Genomic DNA, 18,758 nt, shown 5'->3' with positions numbered 1-18,758 from the left:
GAGTGATAGGTTTCTCTCTGTCTGCGTAACCAAGGCAACCAAATAAACAGTGCAGTGCGCAAACCTAACCTTTGGCCTGCAACTGTAAATCCATAAGCCACTGTGATGGAGACATCATGGGTAAACAGTGATGGCCTCAGCGTTTTTTTTTTTCTTATCTGAGATTATACAGACAGGGAGACGGGTCTGGAGAAAACAGCTTTAAGTTAAAGGAATGCACACGGCTTCCTTTAAGACCCAGGACAAAAAAACAACAGACAGCTTGGAGTGTTTTCACTCAGACCCACTCTTCTCTCCATGGACTCGTAATGCTGCTTACTGTGTGGTCTGACGTACTCATATAGGAGCTGGGCTTTCTTTGTTGGGTATCTGTGAGGCAGTAGATAGCTTTATGGTCAATAAAATAGAGAAGATCATCTGCATATGCTTTCCAACTGCCATTTTACATTTTGATTTCCATATCATGACTCTTCTCTTTATTTAGCTTTGCTGTATTTGTTCAGGGATTTATTTTGTTTGTTTCTTGAACGTCATTCTGTTGGATGGTTGGCTGGTTTAGTTTAGACTGAAACTTAGCAACTATTGGATTGATTACAACAAAACAGATGCATTCAGAGATTTATTAATATTCATAAAGCAGAACTGAAGCTGAAGCAAAACACTTGGCAATGAGCTATAACATAAAGTAGGCTAAAATAGCAACGAAAACCAGAATTGGGCAACAAATTCTCCCTAATGCAGTGGCTATTTCAAAGAAAATGATATCAGTGCTTTTTTTTTTTATAGCAGAAATGCACACGCCTACCTTTCCTCATATATCTTTGATTCAGAAAATATTTAGACTTTAGTATTTTTGTCACACTTTCTTGAGTTTGTGATGCAGGGTTTCCCCTCGTAGGTGGTGCTACATCCCTCCTAAGGAGAGTTTTCTTATCCTAGCTGTCTGACACCAAGGACCTACAAAGCGCCTCTGTTTAAGCTTAGGAGAAATACCTTGCATAGCGAGTATGCTGTCTTACTCTTTTAAGATCTGCCACATCCTTCAATGTCTGGGTTTCAGATAGCGACATATGGAGAGAAATGTGCCACATATGTGATTGGCTTGTTTCTGTTATCAGGACGGCTTCTAGAACAGGAGAGCAGCTTGACATGTGTTCCTGTTTTCTGTTCTCCATGGCCAGGCATCTTTAAATGCTTATGTGATGTGTAGGGACATCTGAGTCTGTAAGTGTGATTTCCTTCACACTCCTTCCTCCTTCCATCAGGTTTGAAGAATCTAGAAAGAAGAATCTATATATCATAACACAAACTATAATGGAATATTATAATGGAGATGTCTGTCTCTCTCATTCTTTACTATAAACTATGGCCATTGGCTTCCCCTTTGCTTTCATTATCCTTTCGATGGGTCCAGTGTCAGAGCCAATTTTCAGTAAGGGGGCTAAATGCGATCATTTGGAGTGGCACACATGTATCACAGGAAATACAGGGCTATTTAAGCACCTGAACCACCTGTGAAATATTAGGAATGCAGGTAGTGGCAGAAAAGATCCATCTGCATCTAAAGGACAAAGGTCGCTCTTTCGAGGATGCCAATGTTTACATTTTGGACAGAGAAGACAGATGGTTTGAAAGAGGAGTGAAAGAAGCCATCTATGTCCACTGTGAACGACCATGTTTGAACAGAGGCGGGGGCTTATGACACCAGCTGTCTGCCATCTATAATCCAGTTTTGAGATCCCTTCCCAGACACCTTAACCCCCACTCACATCCTGGGACATTTGACCTCAGGAAATCACATGATAGGGTGGGGATAGATTCACCCAAAACCTTGGCTGATTGTGACCTACACATGTTTCCTTGGCTTGTGTGATTAGGTAGAGCAGGGGTGTTGAACTCCAGGCCTTGAGGGCCGGTGTTCCACAGGTTTTAGATCTCACCCTATGTCAACACACCTGAATCAAATGACTAGTTCATTACCAGGCCTCTGGAGAACTTCAAGACATGTTGGGGAGGTAAATTAGCCATTTAAATCAGCTGTGTTGGATCAAGGACGCATCTAAAACCTGCAGGACACCGACCCTCGGGGCCTAGAGTTCGACACCTGTGAGGTGGAGGATCAATAGGGGGTCCATGACCCTCTTGGGGACGATCCCATAGGGCTTAAAATCTGGGACTTTCCACCAGTCTGTCTTAGAACCAAAGAAGCTTCTCGGATGAGAGGTGAAATGTCTTCAAGGACACTCAAAGAAGTCCCGACATTTTTCTTTCCAAGTTCCTTAGACTATGATGACCTGGATGACTGAAAACCTTCACAGACATCAAATAATATTCACGGTATTAAACTTTTTTCCTTCATAGTGCAGTTAAAGCAATAAATACGCTTACACTATACAAATGTAGCACAATTCACAGACAACTGCATTGTCTGTTACTACTGTGCTGAGACTAATTTTATTCTAGCAAAAAGTTCAAAGAACAGTAAAAGTTAAAAATTCAAAAACTGAAAGTATCAACACCAGAATGTACCTGAAAATAAATGTCAGTATTATTATTATTTTTTGGATGATAGCACTGCTGTGTTTGTTCCATATTATTGTTGTAAATGTTTATATGCTTGATATATTTTGAGGTAAGTACAGCATTAGATCATATTTTATAAGGATTTATGTGTTTGTTTCATCTCTGCCCGATCGTTCTTTTTAGGTTGTAGTCTTCGCGGGACTCGATCTACATAGGCTGGGTTCCCAAAGGGACTTCTAGAACAGAAACTGATTTAGGGATGTGAACAGTCTTGTGGTAGCTAAATTTGAGATTTGGATTTTTGATAAAGTTATAAAAAAGTTACTCTTGACTCTTACTTTTTTGGATTGAAGCTCTCAAACGTTTCTTTACAGCTCATCTCTTTGTTTAGAAATAACAGCATGATGGGTAGTTGTTGTGAGAAGTGAACAGCTTCCTCAACCCACGCACGCAGTTTTTAATAAAACTGTCATATCCTCTACTGGGAGATGCACTAAACAAACAAAAAACAAATGTGCTTTAGAGATATCATGTGGGAAACTGTTAGATATTAACCAATGACTCATGTTAGGTCTGAGTCAGTTCTGGTCATCTCTTAAATCCCACACAGAAAAGCCTCAGCAGATTAGTTCCCATCGCTTTCGACTCTCTCTCTCTGTCTCATTTACTTTGGTTTAGATTTCATACAGTGAAAGAAACCAAAGCTGTGTGCGGATTATGTTACTCAGGCCATTTGCACATGAGCAAAGTTCAGGAGAAAGAAGAATGCAGGCGTGCCAGTATTTGTGGCTTTGAACCGTGCGTGTGTTTGCGCGTCACTCTTCCTGGGCATATTGTTATGACAGACGGTCAGCGGACCCTTTTAAATGCAGGCTCTCCCTTCCTGTGATGGAATTCCTGCCATCAAAAAACATTCTCCCAAACAATTGCCATAATTAGAGCCCACGCTCTCTTGAATGGTGTTGGACACTAAGTGAATTATTTGGGGTTAAGTAAAGATCATTAATAAGGAAACAAATAGGTCTCTGTAAAAACAAATCAGCAAAATCTGATGGTAGTTTGAGTTTCCTCTTCATAAAAATGAATAATGACATTACTCTAGTTCTGTAATTATCTCACAGTGGGACTTTTTGTTCTCATTAAAAACAAGATTTGTTTGTTAACCATGTGAGAGATCCATCCTGTGAAGAGTGATTTCTAATCTCTGTAGTTTGTTGTTAGGGATGGATTGCTGACAGAGAACACTTATTAAATGAACAATATAAAAATGCATATTTTATTCCCTGTATTTCATAAATATAGAGAGACACTCTCATGTTTAATTTACTTTTTATGTCATTTTAAAGTGAAGTCTGTGTATTTGTTTATAATTGTCTAACTCAGAGATTGCATGTGGTCTTGGTAGGTTGTACAATTCATTTATTTGTGCTTTTATTAGATGGTTTTATAATTCAGTGATATAAGTGATATATTCACTGATTGATCAAGGAAATGACTCGAGGCTTATATTTCTAAAAACAAAACAAGCAAACAAAAAATCTGAGTAAATGTATTGGCGAAGTAATGTAGGGACAACATGAAGCTAAAAAGCTCACTTTAGTATTTACGCTTACATCCCCACAGCTTTTTCTGACAATCCTTGACCAACAAGCACTTTTTGTTTATGACTTTTAGATAACATATACACAGATGTAGCTAAATCATAAATTGGGTCTTTGACCCAGTATTTTGAGTTTTCTCTGGACTTAAGAGATAGTTTTTGTTCATGTTCTTGAGTATGTTGTTTCCTAGTGCTTCTGAGTTTGCTACCCATGGTTCTTAGTGTCTTGTTTGATTGTTCGTCCCTTTAATGTCCAGTATTGTCCTAGATTCTTCTCTGTGTCCTAATCAGCCTTGTCTGTCTGAGCTCTCCGTGTTCCCCAGGTGTGTCCTCTCAGCCCTCTAGTCTTCCCTGAGTATTTAAACACCCGGCGTGCTTCTGTTACTCATCACGTCCTCCCTCATGTTGTGTGTGCTGCTGGCTATTTGGCCACGTCTAGCTTCTAGCCAATTCACACCTGTTCTGCTCTTTCATTATATTTTGTTAAATCTTTCTGTTTTTTGAGTCCAATCTTGTGAGTCCTGCTCCCAGCTTGCCACACAGCAGTGCCATGACATTTGCTAGCAAAAAGATGGAAAGCTACTAGGAGACAGTGTGCATACATATAAAATAAGTCATGGTTTGGTATCAAATTCAATTCAGTTTTATTTATACAGCGCCAAATCACAACAACAGTGGCCTACTTCCTTTTCCCATGGTGGAAATACAGTTTATTTGCCATTCTGTATAACTAATACTACCAGGTGAAGCCAGTGAGTGACAGCACTTGGAGAAGATATTGATAAGCTTTCAGTCTTTATTTTAGTTTCGTTATAGGTTAAAGTACAAACATCCCCAATAACCTGTTTTACAGCAAATATCCTGATACATCGGCATTAATTAGCGACGACAGAGTTTATGACCATTTATTACACCAAAGAAACCCGTCAGGTTTCACTGGGCTCAGACAGTGAAAGAAATAAAGAAATTAAGTAATTTGTCCTTTCACATGACAAAAAAACAAAGAAACAAAGAAACAGAAAACCCCACAAAGCACTCAGAGATCTCTACTGCTATTTTTATTACCTTTCTGTTAATAAATTGAATACTAACAATAAAATTGTAACTAGTGGTTGGTGATTATCAGGAACTTACTGGAACCTTTAGTAGGCCATTTCTGGTCTGTGCAGCAGGGTGAAAGAAAAACTCAAACTCTTAGCTAGTGTGTGTGTTTTGGCAGAACAAAAAGTTACTCATATCAACCCCCTCAAGTAGATAAGTCTTATTTCTTGGCCCTGAAATGTCATATTCATGTGTGTCTAACCAGTGAGTGGTTGGAACAGGATACAATAGTTTGTGTAACTTCTCGGTGAGGCGTTTATTCATGTCTATGGTGAAAATGTAGAATGGTACGTTCTGTCACTCACACTATAAAACTACGGGCCACCATGGAGGTTGCGGCAGGGAGGATGTGTGAGCGAGGTTGGAGTGAAAAGTTTGGGTGGAGCTGGGTCTGTGGCCACAGTGAGACCCTTTAATAGCTCCCGCTCACCACCGAGGGCTGCTTAAAAATTCACATGGTATATTTACACCTTTAACTTGTGACCTGCTGTTTGCTTATCACTGATTTTTGTTGAGGGAAAAATGAAAATGTCTGTTTTCACAGAATTCATTCAAAGTTCTTTTGTCTCATTTTCCTCCAGATACACTCTGGCAATACAAGAGCCAAATGTATTTTAGTTTATCCTCTTTGAAACAATACTAACTTTAATCTCAGAACAGCGACGGCCCGCAATCATTTACCCCTTCCTCTGGAATGTGAGTTGGTTACTCATTTAAGGAATGCCGAGGTTAATGGAACCTGAGATAAGATCTGAGTGAAAAAAAACTTGATGAACTCAGCTATATAGCGTTTCTCTGGAGGAGCTGCTTCAGGCTGGATTCATCCCCACCAGAGAGCCTCACCGCTGTATTTTTAGCAGCGGATAGGCGGCAATCATCTTACTCCTTTGGGTGTACAGCTTCCAACTTTCTGGTCACCAAGTTCTTTTGGTTAGTTTCCATGGAAACCAGACAAATGAGTCACTAAACAAGTTCAGCCAATTCTGCTCTCCAGTTTGGGAGGCGAGCCTTGGGTTTCCAGCTCGAGTCCACTCCCCCCACAATAAGGACTGGAAAATGAAAGTGGGGGAGAGTAAATGGAGCTTGGATCTTGGCTTACCTCCAAGTTTTGTTCTTACTTAACCTGCCCTTTGCACCTCCCCCTTAGCCTCAGCTCTCCCACACTCCTCTTTTCTCACTTTTTACCTATCACTCATTTTAACCTTCACTCCTTATTCCTCATAATCGCTTTTCTTTTCCCACAATCCCACACTCCCCTGGCTAGTCTTTTCTGTCACCTCTCTGTAGAACTTGGCCTCGATCTCGCAAAATACATTTGCACACAGGCAGTTCGCAAGAGTAGAAAGACAGAAATTAAAATGATCTTAGCTTATTACCTAATCTGCTTACTGACCGTGGTTTGGAGGGTTAGAGGAAGTTTGATTATCCTGTGGCCAATCTGCTCTCTGGATCTTGCATGGACGATCCATTACTGTAGTCCTACTGTTTTCAGGTCTTCCATTTTTTTTCCCTCTGCACAGGCTCACTCAGACACACCCTTTCCTTTTTTCCACCACGGTCCCTCATTTCTCCCCCATCTTTAGCTCCCAGTGGGAGGAGGCTCAGCAAGCTGGGAGCAGTGGATGACTGGCTGACTCACACTCGGCACACCCCACAGATGTGCAGGGTAGAGAGAAACACCAAGAATGTGTGTTTGTGTGTAAAAGCAGGAGCTGATTTATACCCTGTCCATGTTAATCCTGCTAACTGTTGTACTGCGAAAAAAGAGAAGAGGCTGAACTTTTTGCTGACCTGTTGTAAGTGACTCATACAGCCTGGTGTAAGTCCTGAATGAAGTCCTGCGTGCCAGCATAAACTGTTTATCTTAACTCTTAATAGCTGCTGATAACCTTTTCAAGTCCTTTTTTTGTTCATTTGAAAAACTTGAAGGAGAAGCAGGAGTTCATAAATTTCTACACTGTGTATGATGCAATGTGACTGCAACACAGTGTCTGTCTCAAACATGTACACCTTAATCACATTTTTCTGTGTTTGCAACATCTCAGTATCACCACCTATATAGACTGGAGTATGTGTCTTCTTTGGTCAGCTATAGTGATGTGTAACATTTTTGTCTGTCTTGTGAAACAAGTTTCATATTGCATTTTATTGCTTTTGGAAGGAAAGTTATAAACTCGAACCTGTCAAAATAGAATACTGACATGCCGTAAATACAATTCTAGTGTTACTGTATTCGGTTTGTTTTATTGGACTGTTACTCTCCCTGTGAAAAAGTGCCTTCTAAAGATCAGCTGAGAGTCATCAGACTTCAGTAGTGTTTTTTAATATCGTGCTTTTACATGCGAACCTATGCTTTAACTTCGTGCACGCCCACCTCCAAACGACACAGCAAGGTTGTAGCCACTGATTATGCCACCTATTTGTGAACTGCACATTCTGATGCTTCTACTTTAATTTGATAAACGATGCTATCTTAATCTTTCTAGAACTGGAAGTGACCATATTTAGACCAGAGGGTGGAGTGCTATGTTATGTTGGGCATTCTCCACCACAGGACTTCGATTTCTTCAGAATAATGCTATTAAGAATGTTTCAAAAGGCACCTACTATGGACTGTAAAGAAAGTATGGAGTGTAGAAATTCCTTAAACCGGAATTCTTTCTAATGTCCAGCTGGAGACTGGTTTCCATGTTAAACTGAAACATCACTTACTACTCCTTTTGTGCAAGACTGAAAAAAATAAGCCAGGATTGTCTAAATTAAACAAAATGTGAAAGCCAAATAAGTAAATAAAGGGGTTAAAACATGAAACACTACATGATGTTGCATATTTGACACCAGTAGAAATGTTGCATTTTTCTAAATGAGCTATCAGCCATTACCTATCACTCACTAAATGTCCTCACAGACGTTTTGAACACATCAGTGCCCCTCAGGAGGAAGTTTATCACCTAAACTTCTGAGCACCAAGTTGCATCTGCACTATTTTAACCTGCATACACCAAAGTAACGCTTTGGCATATTCTGAGCCGCCACCACATAGTTTAACATTATAATCAAGCAGCAGTTTCACAGCCCTACCTTTTTTGGAAAAGGGTACTTTTGGCTTCTGTGCTGAGTAAAATATACATATTAGATAAGATGCAGCAGTCACAATACATAATTAAGTATTTGCACACGGCTGAACAGATCCTGGCTAACTTTGTAGATGAAAGACTTTCCTTACTTTCATATGAATTTGCTCACGTGCTTTGTGCCTGACATGTGCACCCTTTTTGCATCTGTGTTAAAATACTGTGTGTAAGCCGGTGTTGTGCCAAAAAGGGTTGTTTTTCCCCTCCGATGTTTCCTGATATATTTTTCTCTGACCAGTTCAGTTTTGGCTGTTAATTCTGCAGTGGGGTCTGGCAGTTGCAAGACTAACACACTTTGTAGAGTTATGTTAGAATATCACAAGATAACTTGGTGCCGCCTCAGCACCCTGAACTTCAAGGCCTTTCCCACGAATCTCAGTGTCAGTGTGAATGAATGAAATTAATGCTTTTGTGATTTGAATTCTAACGTTTGCAAAGTGAAAATAGTATTTTTCATGTATTCTGTCCAAGGTCTTTCTTTTTTTAGTGAACATGATTCATTAAAGTGAACTGTTGGTGTATTTTTCTGCTGCTATCTTGGGGTCAGACTGAAGGATTGCAGGCTAGAAAACAGGAGGTGCAGGTCTGGTGCATTTCTCCCACTCTTCCCAGCCCCTAATTTTCAATGGGTTTTCTGGAATTCCTTAGCGCTCTCTGGTTTGTCTGCTAAACTTCTTTCAGCTAGGCCATGAATTCCCTGGCTGCAGAGGTTAGCAGGCCCTCTAACAAAGGCTCAGACTGTCCGAGAGGACACTTTTACAACAGTTGGTAAGACTGGCACAAGGAGCTTCTCACAGCAGCCATGCTGCCACACACACTTTGCACCACAACAGCTTCGGGGGACTGGCAACTAGCACAAATCTGAAGATTCTGCCTTGTTGACAGCTGCAGTTGAGAAAGCAATCTGGATATAAATCTGGCAGGAAGATTAATGGTGCCGTCTGTGGAATGCTGCAGTGCAAAAACGTGACATTGCAATGATGAACGGGGCACTGATTTGTGATTTGTGTGTAATGAACCACAGCAGTTCAAAAACATTCCTAACCAATTATAAAATCTGTTGCAACTCACATTTCTATCGGCAACGCACCAGAAGTCGTTAACATAAACTGATGCAGTGAATCAGCTGATTCCAGAGGAGAACAGTTTGTACCACAGCAGCTTCAGGAATTAGACTGATGCGAATGTAAATAAACCGGGACAGAGGACTTCACTGAGCTGCTTGGACATGGCATGGGAATGGCTGCCTTCTGCCTATAACTGGACAAGGTTAAAGAACTGCAGGTCACAAAGTGAATTTCTCAGAAGCTGAAAGAATTTCCTGCAGACTCTGCTGTGTGGGAAGTTGATGGCTGGATGCCAGACAGCCATTGGTGTATGTGAATGGCAGTGAACCTTTTTTTCCCCCTCAAATGTATGTTGAACATATATTTTGAAATTTCACAATTGTAAATATTGCTTGTCAGTATATTTTAAAACCAATATTTTACTATAAAGCTACATTAGCACAGGCCCATAGAGATTTAGAGAGGTAACTCCTCCCAGGAAAAAAGTAGTCCAGCACATGACCTCCTGTTAATCTGAAATTTGAGTCGAAAGTTTTGGTTTAATGTATGTATAAATGATTTAACATGTCAACCTAGTGAAGTATGGAGGTGCTGGTGCTTGGTCAGGCTGTTTTTTTATGCTAACCTAAGCTGAAAGTTTGTTATAGCTTCCTTTAACACATAGTTAAAGGCATTATATCTCTTGACAAAGAAGCAGTAGACATATTCTCTAAACTGTTGAACTATTAATTTGTTTTTTAAAGATTATTTTGGGGCATTTTTGCCTTTATTTGACAATGGAGCAGTAAAGACAAGCAAGCAGAAAACAGGCAACAAAAAGCTAGGCTGCTGTACTCCAGCCATGTGGCATACTGTCATCTGCTCACCCGCTGAGCTACACTGGCTCCTCTGAACTAATAATTTAACAGAATAATGAAATAATACATAAGTCTTATCAGTTTAATCAGTGGGTTTCTATGAATATCAGTCAAAGCAATGGTTGATATGCTTATTTTGCCTTTAAAAGCAACGCTGAAGACATTGACAGAAAGCAATCAAAATAAAATGTTGCCATTTAATTTTTTTCATAGTTGTTTTTCTTTCAGTTGTTTTTAACTAAATGTCAGATTTTCAGTGGATCCGATCTCCTTGCTCTCCTTGCTCTCTGACACCACTTTGCCGTCCACCACAGTCTGAGTGACCGTCACCACTTGGATTTTCTTTAGGTCAACTGCATCTTCAAGGCTGGTAAAATGAAGAAATATAAAAAGGTTAGTCATACGGAGACAGAACAGAAATATATTTTCCACCTTTGAGTGATCTTTTCTTTGACATGATGAAATTGAGCAGTTGAAATTTAAATGATGGTAATAGGATTACATAGACACAGGTCAGTGACATCTGCTTTCCATATCATTGCTGCTCCATGTTTGCATGAGGCTGCTTTAAATCAAATTTGCAAATGCTCCCCCGAGATGAAGAAGGCTTCTGTCTCATTGAGCGTATGTTGCATCCATACTTTCTGCTGCTTCACCTTAATACTCACTTTAAGTCTCCTTCACCATCCAGCAGCCTTCTGTACTCTGCAATCTCAGCCTCCAGCTTCACCTTGATGTTGAGGAGGGCCTCGTACTCATTCGTGTTTTGCTGGATGCTGCTGCGGATCTGTGCCAGTTCCTCCTGCAGTCTCAGGATTATCTCATTGTATTTTTCCAGCTCTAAATTGTAACGCCTCTCAATGTCATGAAGGGCAGCCTCCAGGGACGCTTTCTGTGAAGAGATTAAGGAAAAGCACCATTGTAAAAATTTTGTGGCTATCTTGCATTAGGTTAGTCTGGGCAATTGATATGTGTTAAACAGGAACACAAAGCTAGAGTTAGCTTCATGGTTTAGCCTAGAAATAAAAACTTGCATACAAAATTATGTACCAGCACTTCTGACAACCTGTGAAAAAATGCAATTAGTGAATTTTCGATGTGCTGATTGGTGAAATTTATTGTTTTTGAACAGAGCTAGGATCAACTTAATTTTTTTCTTGGCTGTAATGCCTGTCATGCTCTGGAACTGCCAGGTGTGAACCAGGCTCAATCTATGAGAAGACCTAATGATGAGTATTTATACTAAGGGAAGGGTCAAATCTCAACCCAGAACGGGAAACTAATGACGTAACCAAGACTTACCAGACTATGTGCAGACTGGAGCTCAATTTCCAGTGCCTGATGCCGCCTCCTAGTTTCAGTCATTACACCTGCGGCCTCCTTCAGGGCTGTTGAGCTCTCTGTGACTTTGACCTGCACCTCTGTGATCTTAATAGAAGATTATATACATAAAGAATTTACAAATACTGTTCAACTCACAGTCAAGGAAAAAAAAAAGATGTTTTTCACCAGCCTAGTTTAGCTGTACCTGGGAGTTATGCCACGCTTCAAGCTCCTGTTGGTTCTGTAGCGCTATCTTCTCATACTTTGCTCTTATTTCCTCCATGATTCTGGCCAGGTCCTGTCCTTTTGGTGCATCAACATCCACATGGACCCCAGCCTGTGCGTTTTGAACTCGCAATTCATCAACTTCCTGTTCGGGAGGAAATAGTCAGGGAGTGATTTCCTGAACATTTGGTTAATAGGATTTTCCTGTGCTAAGTGGTTAAGGAAAAATTTGTTTTAAAGGTGCACTGTACTGTATTGGGGTTATCAGATAGGTTTTTCTCTTTGAACTGCTCTGCTGAACTTTACAATGATTGCATACTCTCTCGTGGTTCTTCTTCAGGCTGATCAACTCCTCCTTGAGGGACTCGATTTCACTCTCCAGGTGCAAGCGAGTAACATTGGTGTCATCCAGGATCTTCCTCAGTCTTGAAACATCAGCCTCCACTGTCTGCCTCATGGACAACTCATACTCATACCTATGGAGACGGAGTGAATGCTAGATCTGCTCATGCTGGTGAAGAGATTACCTTCATTTTGCACAAAAATCTCGACACTCACTTGGTTCGGAAGTCATCTGAAGCCAGACTTGCGTTGTCAAGACTGATAGCATACTGGGCATTTGCCCTGGTCATGCCAAGAATCTAAAAAACAGCAATGGTATTTTTGGTGACATAACTGTATGAAGAGATCGTTTTGGTGGAAAGCAAACTGTGACTTTCAATTTGATGAGTTGCAAATGGTTGATACTGCTTAGCGATAGGAGCCCACAGGTAATAAATGTTGTGAAATCAGGTATTCAAGCGATATCTAGGACACTATAATAATAAAGTTTATGTGTTAACAGTGACTCGATTGAACAATAGTATGTGGCATTTACAAGAAAAGAGTTGTAGTTGTTGTAGTTCTGGGTTCGTTTAACATTCTGAAAAAACTGAAATGCAAGAAAACTACAACTTAAGAATCATTTGTGAGAACTAGTATAGCATAGCTACCTAAACCAATCCGGTCTTTAAGTGATGACCTGATAAAACCTGATTCCAGGCCCAAAGTACTCTGCGTTTAATAAGGCTGTTGTGTTTTAACATGTTTTAATGCTTTGTTTCTTGTTATATTTCATCTCAACAAGCCCCTAAAAACAGTCGGTAATCACTGTCGGCCTCTCTCGGTTTTTATTACCGCTATTCATTTTAAAGCTCAGATTTTAAAACCTTATGATCTAACTACAGCCCAGCCCATGCAGTAGTATATTAATAACTAACCTCGTGTTGAGGATGGATTGTCTCAGTTGTTCTCCTGAATGAAGTTTGGTCCATGCCATGCGAATGCATTTGTCCCTAACCACCGGGAACCCTCACGTTAACTTTTATCGAGTGGAAAAAAGTTAGCATTCATCCTCCAGCTTCACTGTTTATAATATGCTAACATAGCTGTGTCGCTAGCAATTACGTAGCACATCCTTATATACCAGCTAGTGCAGGGGTGTCAAATTCAAATACACGGTGGGCCAAAATTCAAAACTGGAACAAAGTCGCGGGCTAACGTTAATATTTATTGAAAAAAAAATCTTCCTCCAGATATAAGAATGAATCTTATTTTTACTCTTTTTATGGACTCAAACAAGTTTTGCTAAAAAACTGAATATGAAACAAGCAAAGCTTAATACTAAACAATATATATATTAGCTGTATAATACCAGTAGGCCAGCTCTAATAGTAATTTGGTATGTCTTCGCGGGCCAAATGTAATTAGGCGGGCCAGAGTTTGACACCTATGAGCTACTCCAACTTCATTAACCTTACAAACATCATTGCTGTTTACTTTTCTGTCTTCATTTATGTTGGAAGTTACGGAGCCCCGCAGGGGACATGGGAGAAAAAAAATTAAGATGGACTTTTGAAAGATCTCACAAAACAAACTCGGGATCTCGCAAAAGTTTCATACATCTCCGAAAACGTCGGAGCACTTTTGCAAATATGTGATGTCTTGTAAACCGAGCAGCTATCTGACGTTTACACAACTACATTCACGCCTCAAAATATCTTAAAAGTGTAATTTGTGACCCAGAAAGAGTAATATTATAACTAAGTAGCTGCCGCCATTGTTGGAATTCAACTTTTGCGAGATCTCGCAAAAGTTTTGCGAGATCCCGAGTTAGTTTTGCGTGATCTCGCAAAAGTTTTGCGAGATCCCGAGTTAGTTTTGCGTGATCTCGCAAAAGTTTTGCGAGATCCCGAGTTAGTTTTGCGTGATCTCGCAAAAGTTTTGCGAGATCCCGAGTTAGTTTTGCGTGATCTCGCAAAACTTTTGCGAGATCCCGAGTTAGTTTTGCGTGATCTTGCAAAAGTTTTGCGAGATCTTGCAAAAGTCTGTCTTCATTTTTTTTCTCCCATGTGCCCTGCGGGGCTCCGTAGGAAGTGATAGCAAAACTGTACATTTTAATTTGTTTTGGAAATCTCTCAGTCAGGACGTGGTATATTATATTTAGATGGAAACTAGCGAGCTAACTTCCTGCTAACTTCTAACTCTGTTAAATGTCATAAATTTGGTTTTCATGGATACCTGGATGTTAAACGTAATTGTTACACCTGGTAGAGCAGAACGCTGATCATTTTATTACAGATGAAAGAATTTAGACAGTTTTTAACTCTCAGTGATGCTGCAGTGATTGTGTGAATTACGTACCTGCAGCAGAGTTTGGGCCCTGGCACAGCTAATGACGGCAGACTTAAAGACCGGATACTTAATCAACTAATTTCAGACCATTTATTTTGAGGACATTTCAGATTCTGTGAAAAATTTTATTACTCTAGAGCCCTTAGATGCCTAGACTATCATCTAGATTAAATGTTTCGTTGGCTCACCTGGGCCCTGAGGCCTTCGATGATAACGTAGTACTTGCTGTAGTCCCTCCCTTCCAAGGGGCCTCTATTCTCGGTGGCCTCTCTGATCTTGACCTCCAGCACTGCATTGGCCTTCTCCAGATTCCTCACCGTCTCCAGATAGTTCGCCAGGCGGTCATTCAGGCACTGCATGGCATGCTTCTCGTTTCCAATGCCCATGGCGCCAGAAGTCGATCCAGAGGACAAGGACTGGTAGTCGTATCCTCCGCCAAAACCGCTGCCAACACGCGAACCATAGCTGGCACTGGAAATCTTGGTTCCACGGCCGCCTGCCCCTCCAGTCACACTGTGGGCGTAGGTTTCCATCCGTAGGGATCTGGGACCTCCAAGTGAACTTAAACCATAATTTTGAGAAGACTGGCGTCTAAGCTCCATTGGTAAAGGAAGTGTGCTGATCAATCAGAGTGAGAAATGGCACCGAGGAGAGTGGCAGCAGGGTGGAGTATGAAGGTGGAGTCTGAGGCCTTATATACAACTCTGAAAAGCAATATTTCTTCCTGAAACTCCTCTCCTATCTATATTAAATTGTTACCTTTGACCTTCTTGCTTAGACTTTGTCCTCCACCCACTCACTTCACAGGTAAAAAGTGTACTGACATTTTCATTTTGATAGTGTGGAAATAAACTGATAACCTGATATGCCTCACAGTGGACACAGTGAGGCTGGACATGTTCTATTTTATTTATTTATTTTTTGAGAGGGGGCAACAAATCTGTTTAAAAATGTTCTCTTTACTATAGATGCCCCCTGCAGTACTATAAATAAATAGAAATATATATTTGTTACACACCATTGGATTGCACCTAACACCCACCCCCCAAAAGATACATGTATTACAAACAAGTATAGTGTAGTTACAAATTGAGCATGAAAAACACTGTGGGAGAGGGGAGTATACTGGTAAAGGAACATGAGCCCTTCTGGATGGGTCAGATTACACCTAATCTGAAACTTGAAAGCTTAATCTTTTTTTCTTGAATGGCTGTGACGCTGTTTTACTAACACAATCTTATTTTATTGGCAGAAAAAACACCTGGCCCAAGCACTTGAAACCATGTGGTAGATCTCACTACAGCAGGTGTCACCATGACTACAAAACAAATGCGCACGCACAACCTCGCAAGTTGAGGATATCAGTTTCACAAACATGACTGGTACCAATGTATTAGCTTGTGTTGGCTGTGGCATGCTTCATTATGCGCCAAAGAAAAATAATCCAGGAAATGTAGGAAGAATAGGCGGATTTGATAAGGCACAAGCTAAAACACTGCACAAATTTAAAATACTACTAGTAAGACTATTAATAATAATATAAGCCTTCCAAATTTGCAAGGCAGACAATATGTTTACTGTGTCAAGAATAAATAATCAATCAAAACTGGTTGGTTTTACTATGCAGGGTTATTTGGTCATAGTGTTGGCTATTAATACACTGAAAAAAAAAAGTTCTTTCAATTTACTTGATTTTATTGTGTACATCGGTCCCACATAATATGAATAAGTATGACTGACTTAATTTTCCACTTTCCCTCAAGTAATTAATGCTTGCCAAATCAAAGTATTTTATTTACATCAGATTACTTTAAAAAAATCATGTTTGATGTACTAATATTAATCTGTTATCATAATATCAATGTATTGCATAATGTCAATATATTTTAATGTTTAACACCAACTTATTTTTATTTGCCAGTGGTATGCAATGATATTATGTAATGTAAACACATTGCAATTATGTTCCTGCAACACAAATTATGGCTTTAAATCCTACTTAATTTTTTCAATTGAAATATTAACTGATCATTATTGACAAAAAAGGCAAAGACTGAGTGCTACTGAACAGTTCACCTTTATTAAACTGTAACAGCAGTGAAAGCAGCAATTCTGCCATGAACAAGTCCAAAATCACATCCATATAAACTTGTTAACACATTTTTAAAGATAGCCTGCAGAAATAACTAAAAGAAAAAGTTAGTTTGAGAATATATTTGCAAATATTTCACAAAAAACTGACCTTAGCAGCAAATAAAAGAAAGTGCTTATAGATGATCCTGTCATCTCTTACATATAACATTTGTATTAATTACACAATTGAAAATGTAAACTAAATTAAGACTACCTGAAAAAAAGCAACACGCTATTATGAATAAACAGATTTACACAAATATAACTTGTGTGTTATTTGACAACAGTTTCAGCTTCTGTACAAGTATTTACCTGTACAAGATTTCAACTAAGTTGAGCCTTAAATGACATTGTTACATAACTAATACCAAACACCTACATGAATTTTAATCTTCATTAAGCAGGACATTAAGGTTGACGTAGAACATATTGCTAAAAATCGTCAGTAAAAATTTCTTAGAACATGATACCAAAAGGAAAAATCATCCTGCATTGCAGTCACATGAGGGGAAAGCAATAAAAACATAAGCAGTATAACGTTACTGAACACAAAATGAAAAACTGCAAAGAATTGCAGAAGTGCAGTCTTTGACTTCTCAATGAAACAGATGGTTTTTGAAAGCAAGAACTTTAGAGAGTTTAGCTCCATCCAGTTCCATGAAAACCTTCTGGAAAACGTCAAAGTTGTAGCGAAGGTCCGCAGGGTAGGCAAGGTTTAATGCATACATTAGTCCAAATAGCATTATCACAGCAAATGCTACATTATCCAAAGTCTTCGCCACCCTGATGCCTGCAAGGACAACTCTTGTTCATCTGCTGAAGCTTGCTCTTTAAGAAGATAAATTCAAACAGTGGTGTCTTCAACAGTCTCACTGATGGCACGTTGTTCCATGCCCTGTAAAAAAGAAGCCATGTTAGTCATTTCATGCCAAGTAAGTAATATGACAAACTGTGGAAAGTCTGAAAAAAAGAAAAAAAAAAGAAAAGAAAAAGACAAGTACATACCACATACTCCCGGATAAGCATGCCAGGGTCTTCACCCATGTAGATACACACTCCCTTGACACACTCAGCATCAACATCTTCACACTGAAATGAAATGTATGTAATTAGCATCTTCATTCAGCCCTTGTCCTTCATTTAAGTTTTAATAGTGTACTTTACATGAATGTTTTTAAAGTAAAGGCACACAAATTAATAATAGGTTTACTGGCAATTAATAATAAGTTGACAAAGTGAAGGTTAAAAAAAGAAGCAGATGTAAAAATACAAAATGAGAGAATTTATCATGGAAACATTTGAAATCTTCCACAATAATAAAGTTTCATCCAAAGAGGATTATGGGTGGTTGTAGCTCAGGTGGCAGAGCAGGTCAGCCACTAATCTGAAGGTCGGTGGTTCGATCCCAGGCTGCCTCCTGGCTGCATGCCAAATATCCTTGGGCAAGATACTAACCCCGTGTTTGCCTACTGGTGGTGGTCAGAGGGCCCGGTGGCGCCTCTGTCAGTGTGCACCAGGGCAGCTGTGGCTACAATGTAGCTTGCCATCGCCAGTGTGTGTGAATGACTGAATGTATTGTGAAGCGCTATACAAATGCAGGCCATTTACCATGTTAAGTGAATGTTCAGGATTTATCACTTACATTATCCATTTATGCCACAATTCTTTTCAGTATTAGTCCAAGCTCTCCTCTTCTGTTGACCAACTTCACCAGGTTGTCCAAGTGGAGAGCCAGCTGAGCCAGGAACTTTGTTTAAGGGGGGATGGTGGCAATTCTCTTAAACTCAGCATTGATCTGAAAACATGAGCACAGAGGAATGAGCTTCAAAGGTTTAATACCTGGAAGAAGGCTGCAATCACTCATGCTGAAGAAATGGGCTGTCAATGGGCTGTGCCTTAACCATTTTAGGCTAATACCACAAGAACACCGTGTATGAGGCAAACCTTACCTCATGGAAATCAAATAGAGCAGGCCATCTTGCCATGAAAGCCTCCACCATTGGTGCATCACGAACACCTTCATGTCTTCTGTATGAAAAAGTCTTTTCCATCTTGAGTTTCACCAACTCTGTTACTCTTTTTTATGTCCATGTTGTGGGCTTTGACATGTCAATAGCTTTAA

The 18,758-nt window shown here is 39.8% G+C and overlaps 1 protein-coding gene and 1 long non-coding RNA gene across 2 annotated transcripts; both read right to left on the bottom strand.

The window, feature by feature from the left end:
• Window positions 1-10,146: 10,146 nt before the first annotated feature.
• On the bottom strand, window positions 10,147-15,182 carry LOC101486832 (keratin, type I cytoskeletal 18-like). Its single transcript, XM_004565436.2, has 7 exons — window positions 14,692-15,182; window positions 12,389-12,471; window positions 12,150-12,306; window positions 11,811-11,975; window positions 11,585-11,710; window positions 10,951-11,174; window positions 10,147-10,649 (listed from the first exon to the last, which is right to left on the bottom strand). Exons 1-7 carry the CDS (start codon window positions 15,103-15,105, stop codon window positions 10,517-10,519), a joined length of 1,302 nt encoding a protein of 433 aa, XP_004565493.2. The 5' UTR covers window positions 15,106-15,182; the 3' UTR covers window positions 10,147-10,516.
• A 1,872-nt stretch (window positions 15,183-17,054) lies between these two features.
• Window positions 17,055-18,413, bottom strand: LOC143414169 (uncharacterized). Its single transcript, XR_013094696.1, has 3 exons — window positions 18,279-18,413; window positions 17,642-17,725; window positions 17,055-17,531 (listed from the first exon to the last, which is right to left on the bottom strand). It is a non-coding gene; the product is annotated as an uncharacterized LOC143414169 (long non-coding RNA).
• Window positions 18,414-18,758: the final 345 nt, after the last annotated feature.

This window comes from Maylandia zebra, linkage group LG20 (assembly GCF_041146795.1).
Source record: "Maylandia zebra isolate NMK-2024a linkage group LG20, Mzebra_GT3a, whole genome shotgun sequence".
In the NCBI taxonomy this organism is placed as follows: domain Eukaryota; kingdom Metazoa; phylum Chordata; class Actinopteri; order Cichliformes; family Cichlidae; genus Maylandia; species Maylandia zebra.
Note: the sequence above shows the minus strand (reverse complement) of the source record. Positions and strands in the feature narration are given on the sequence as shown.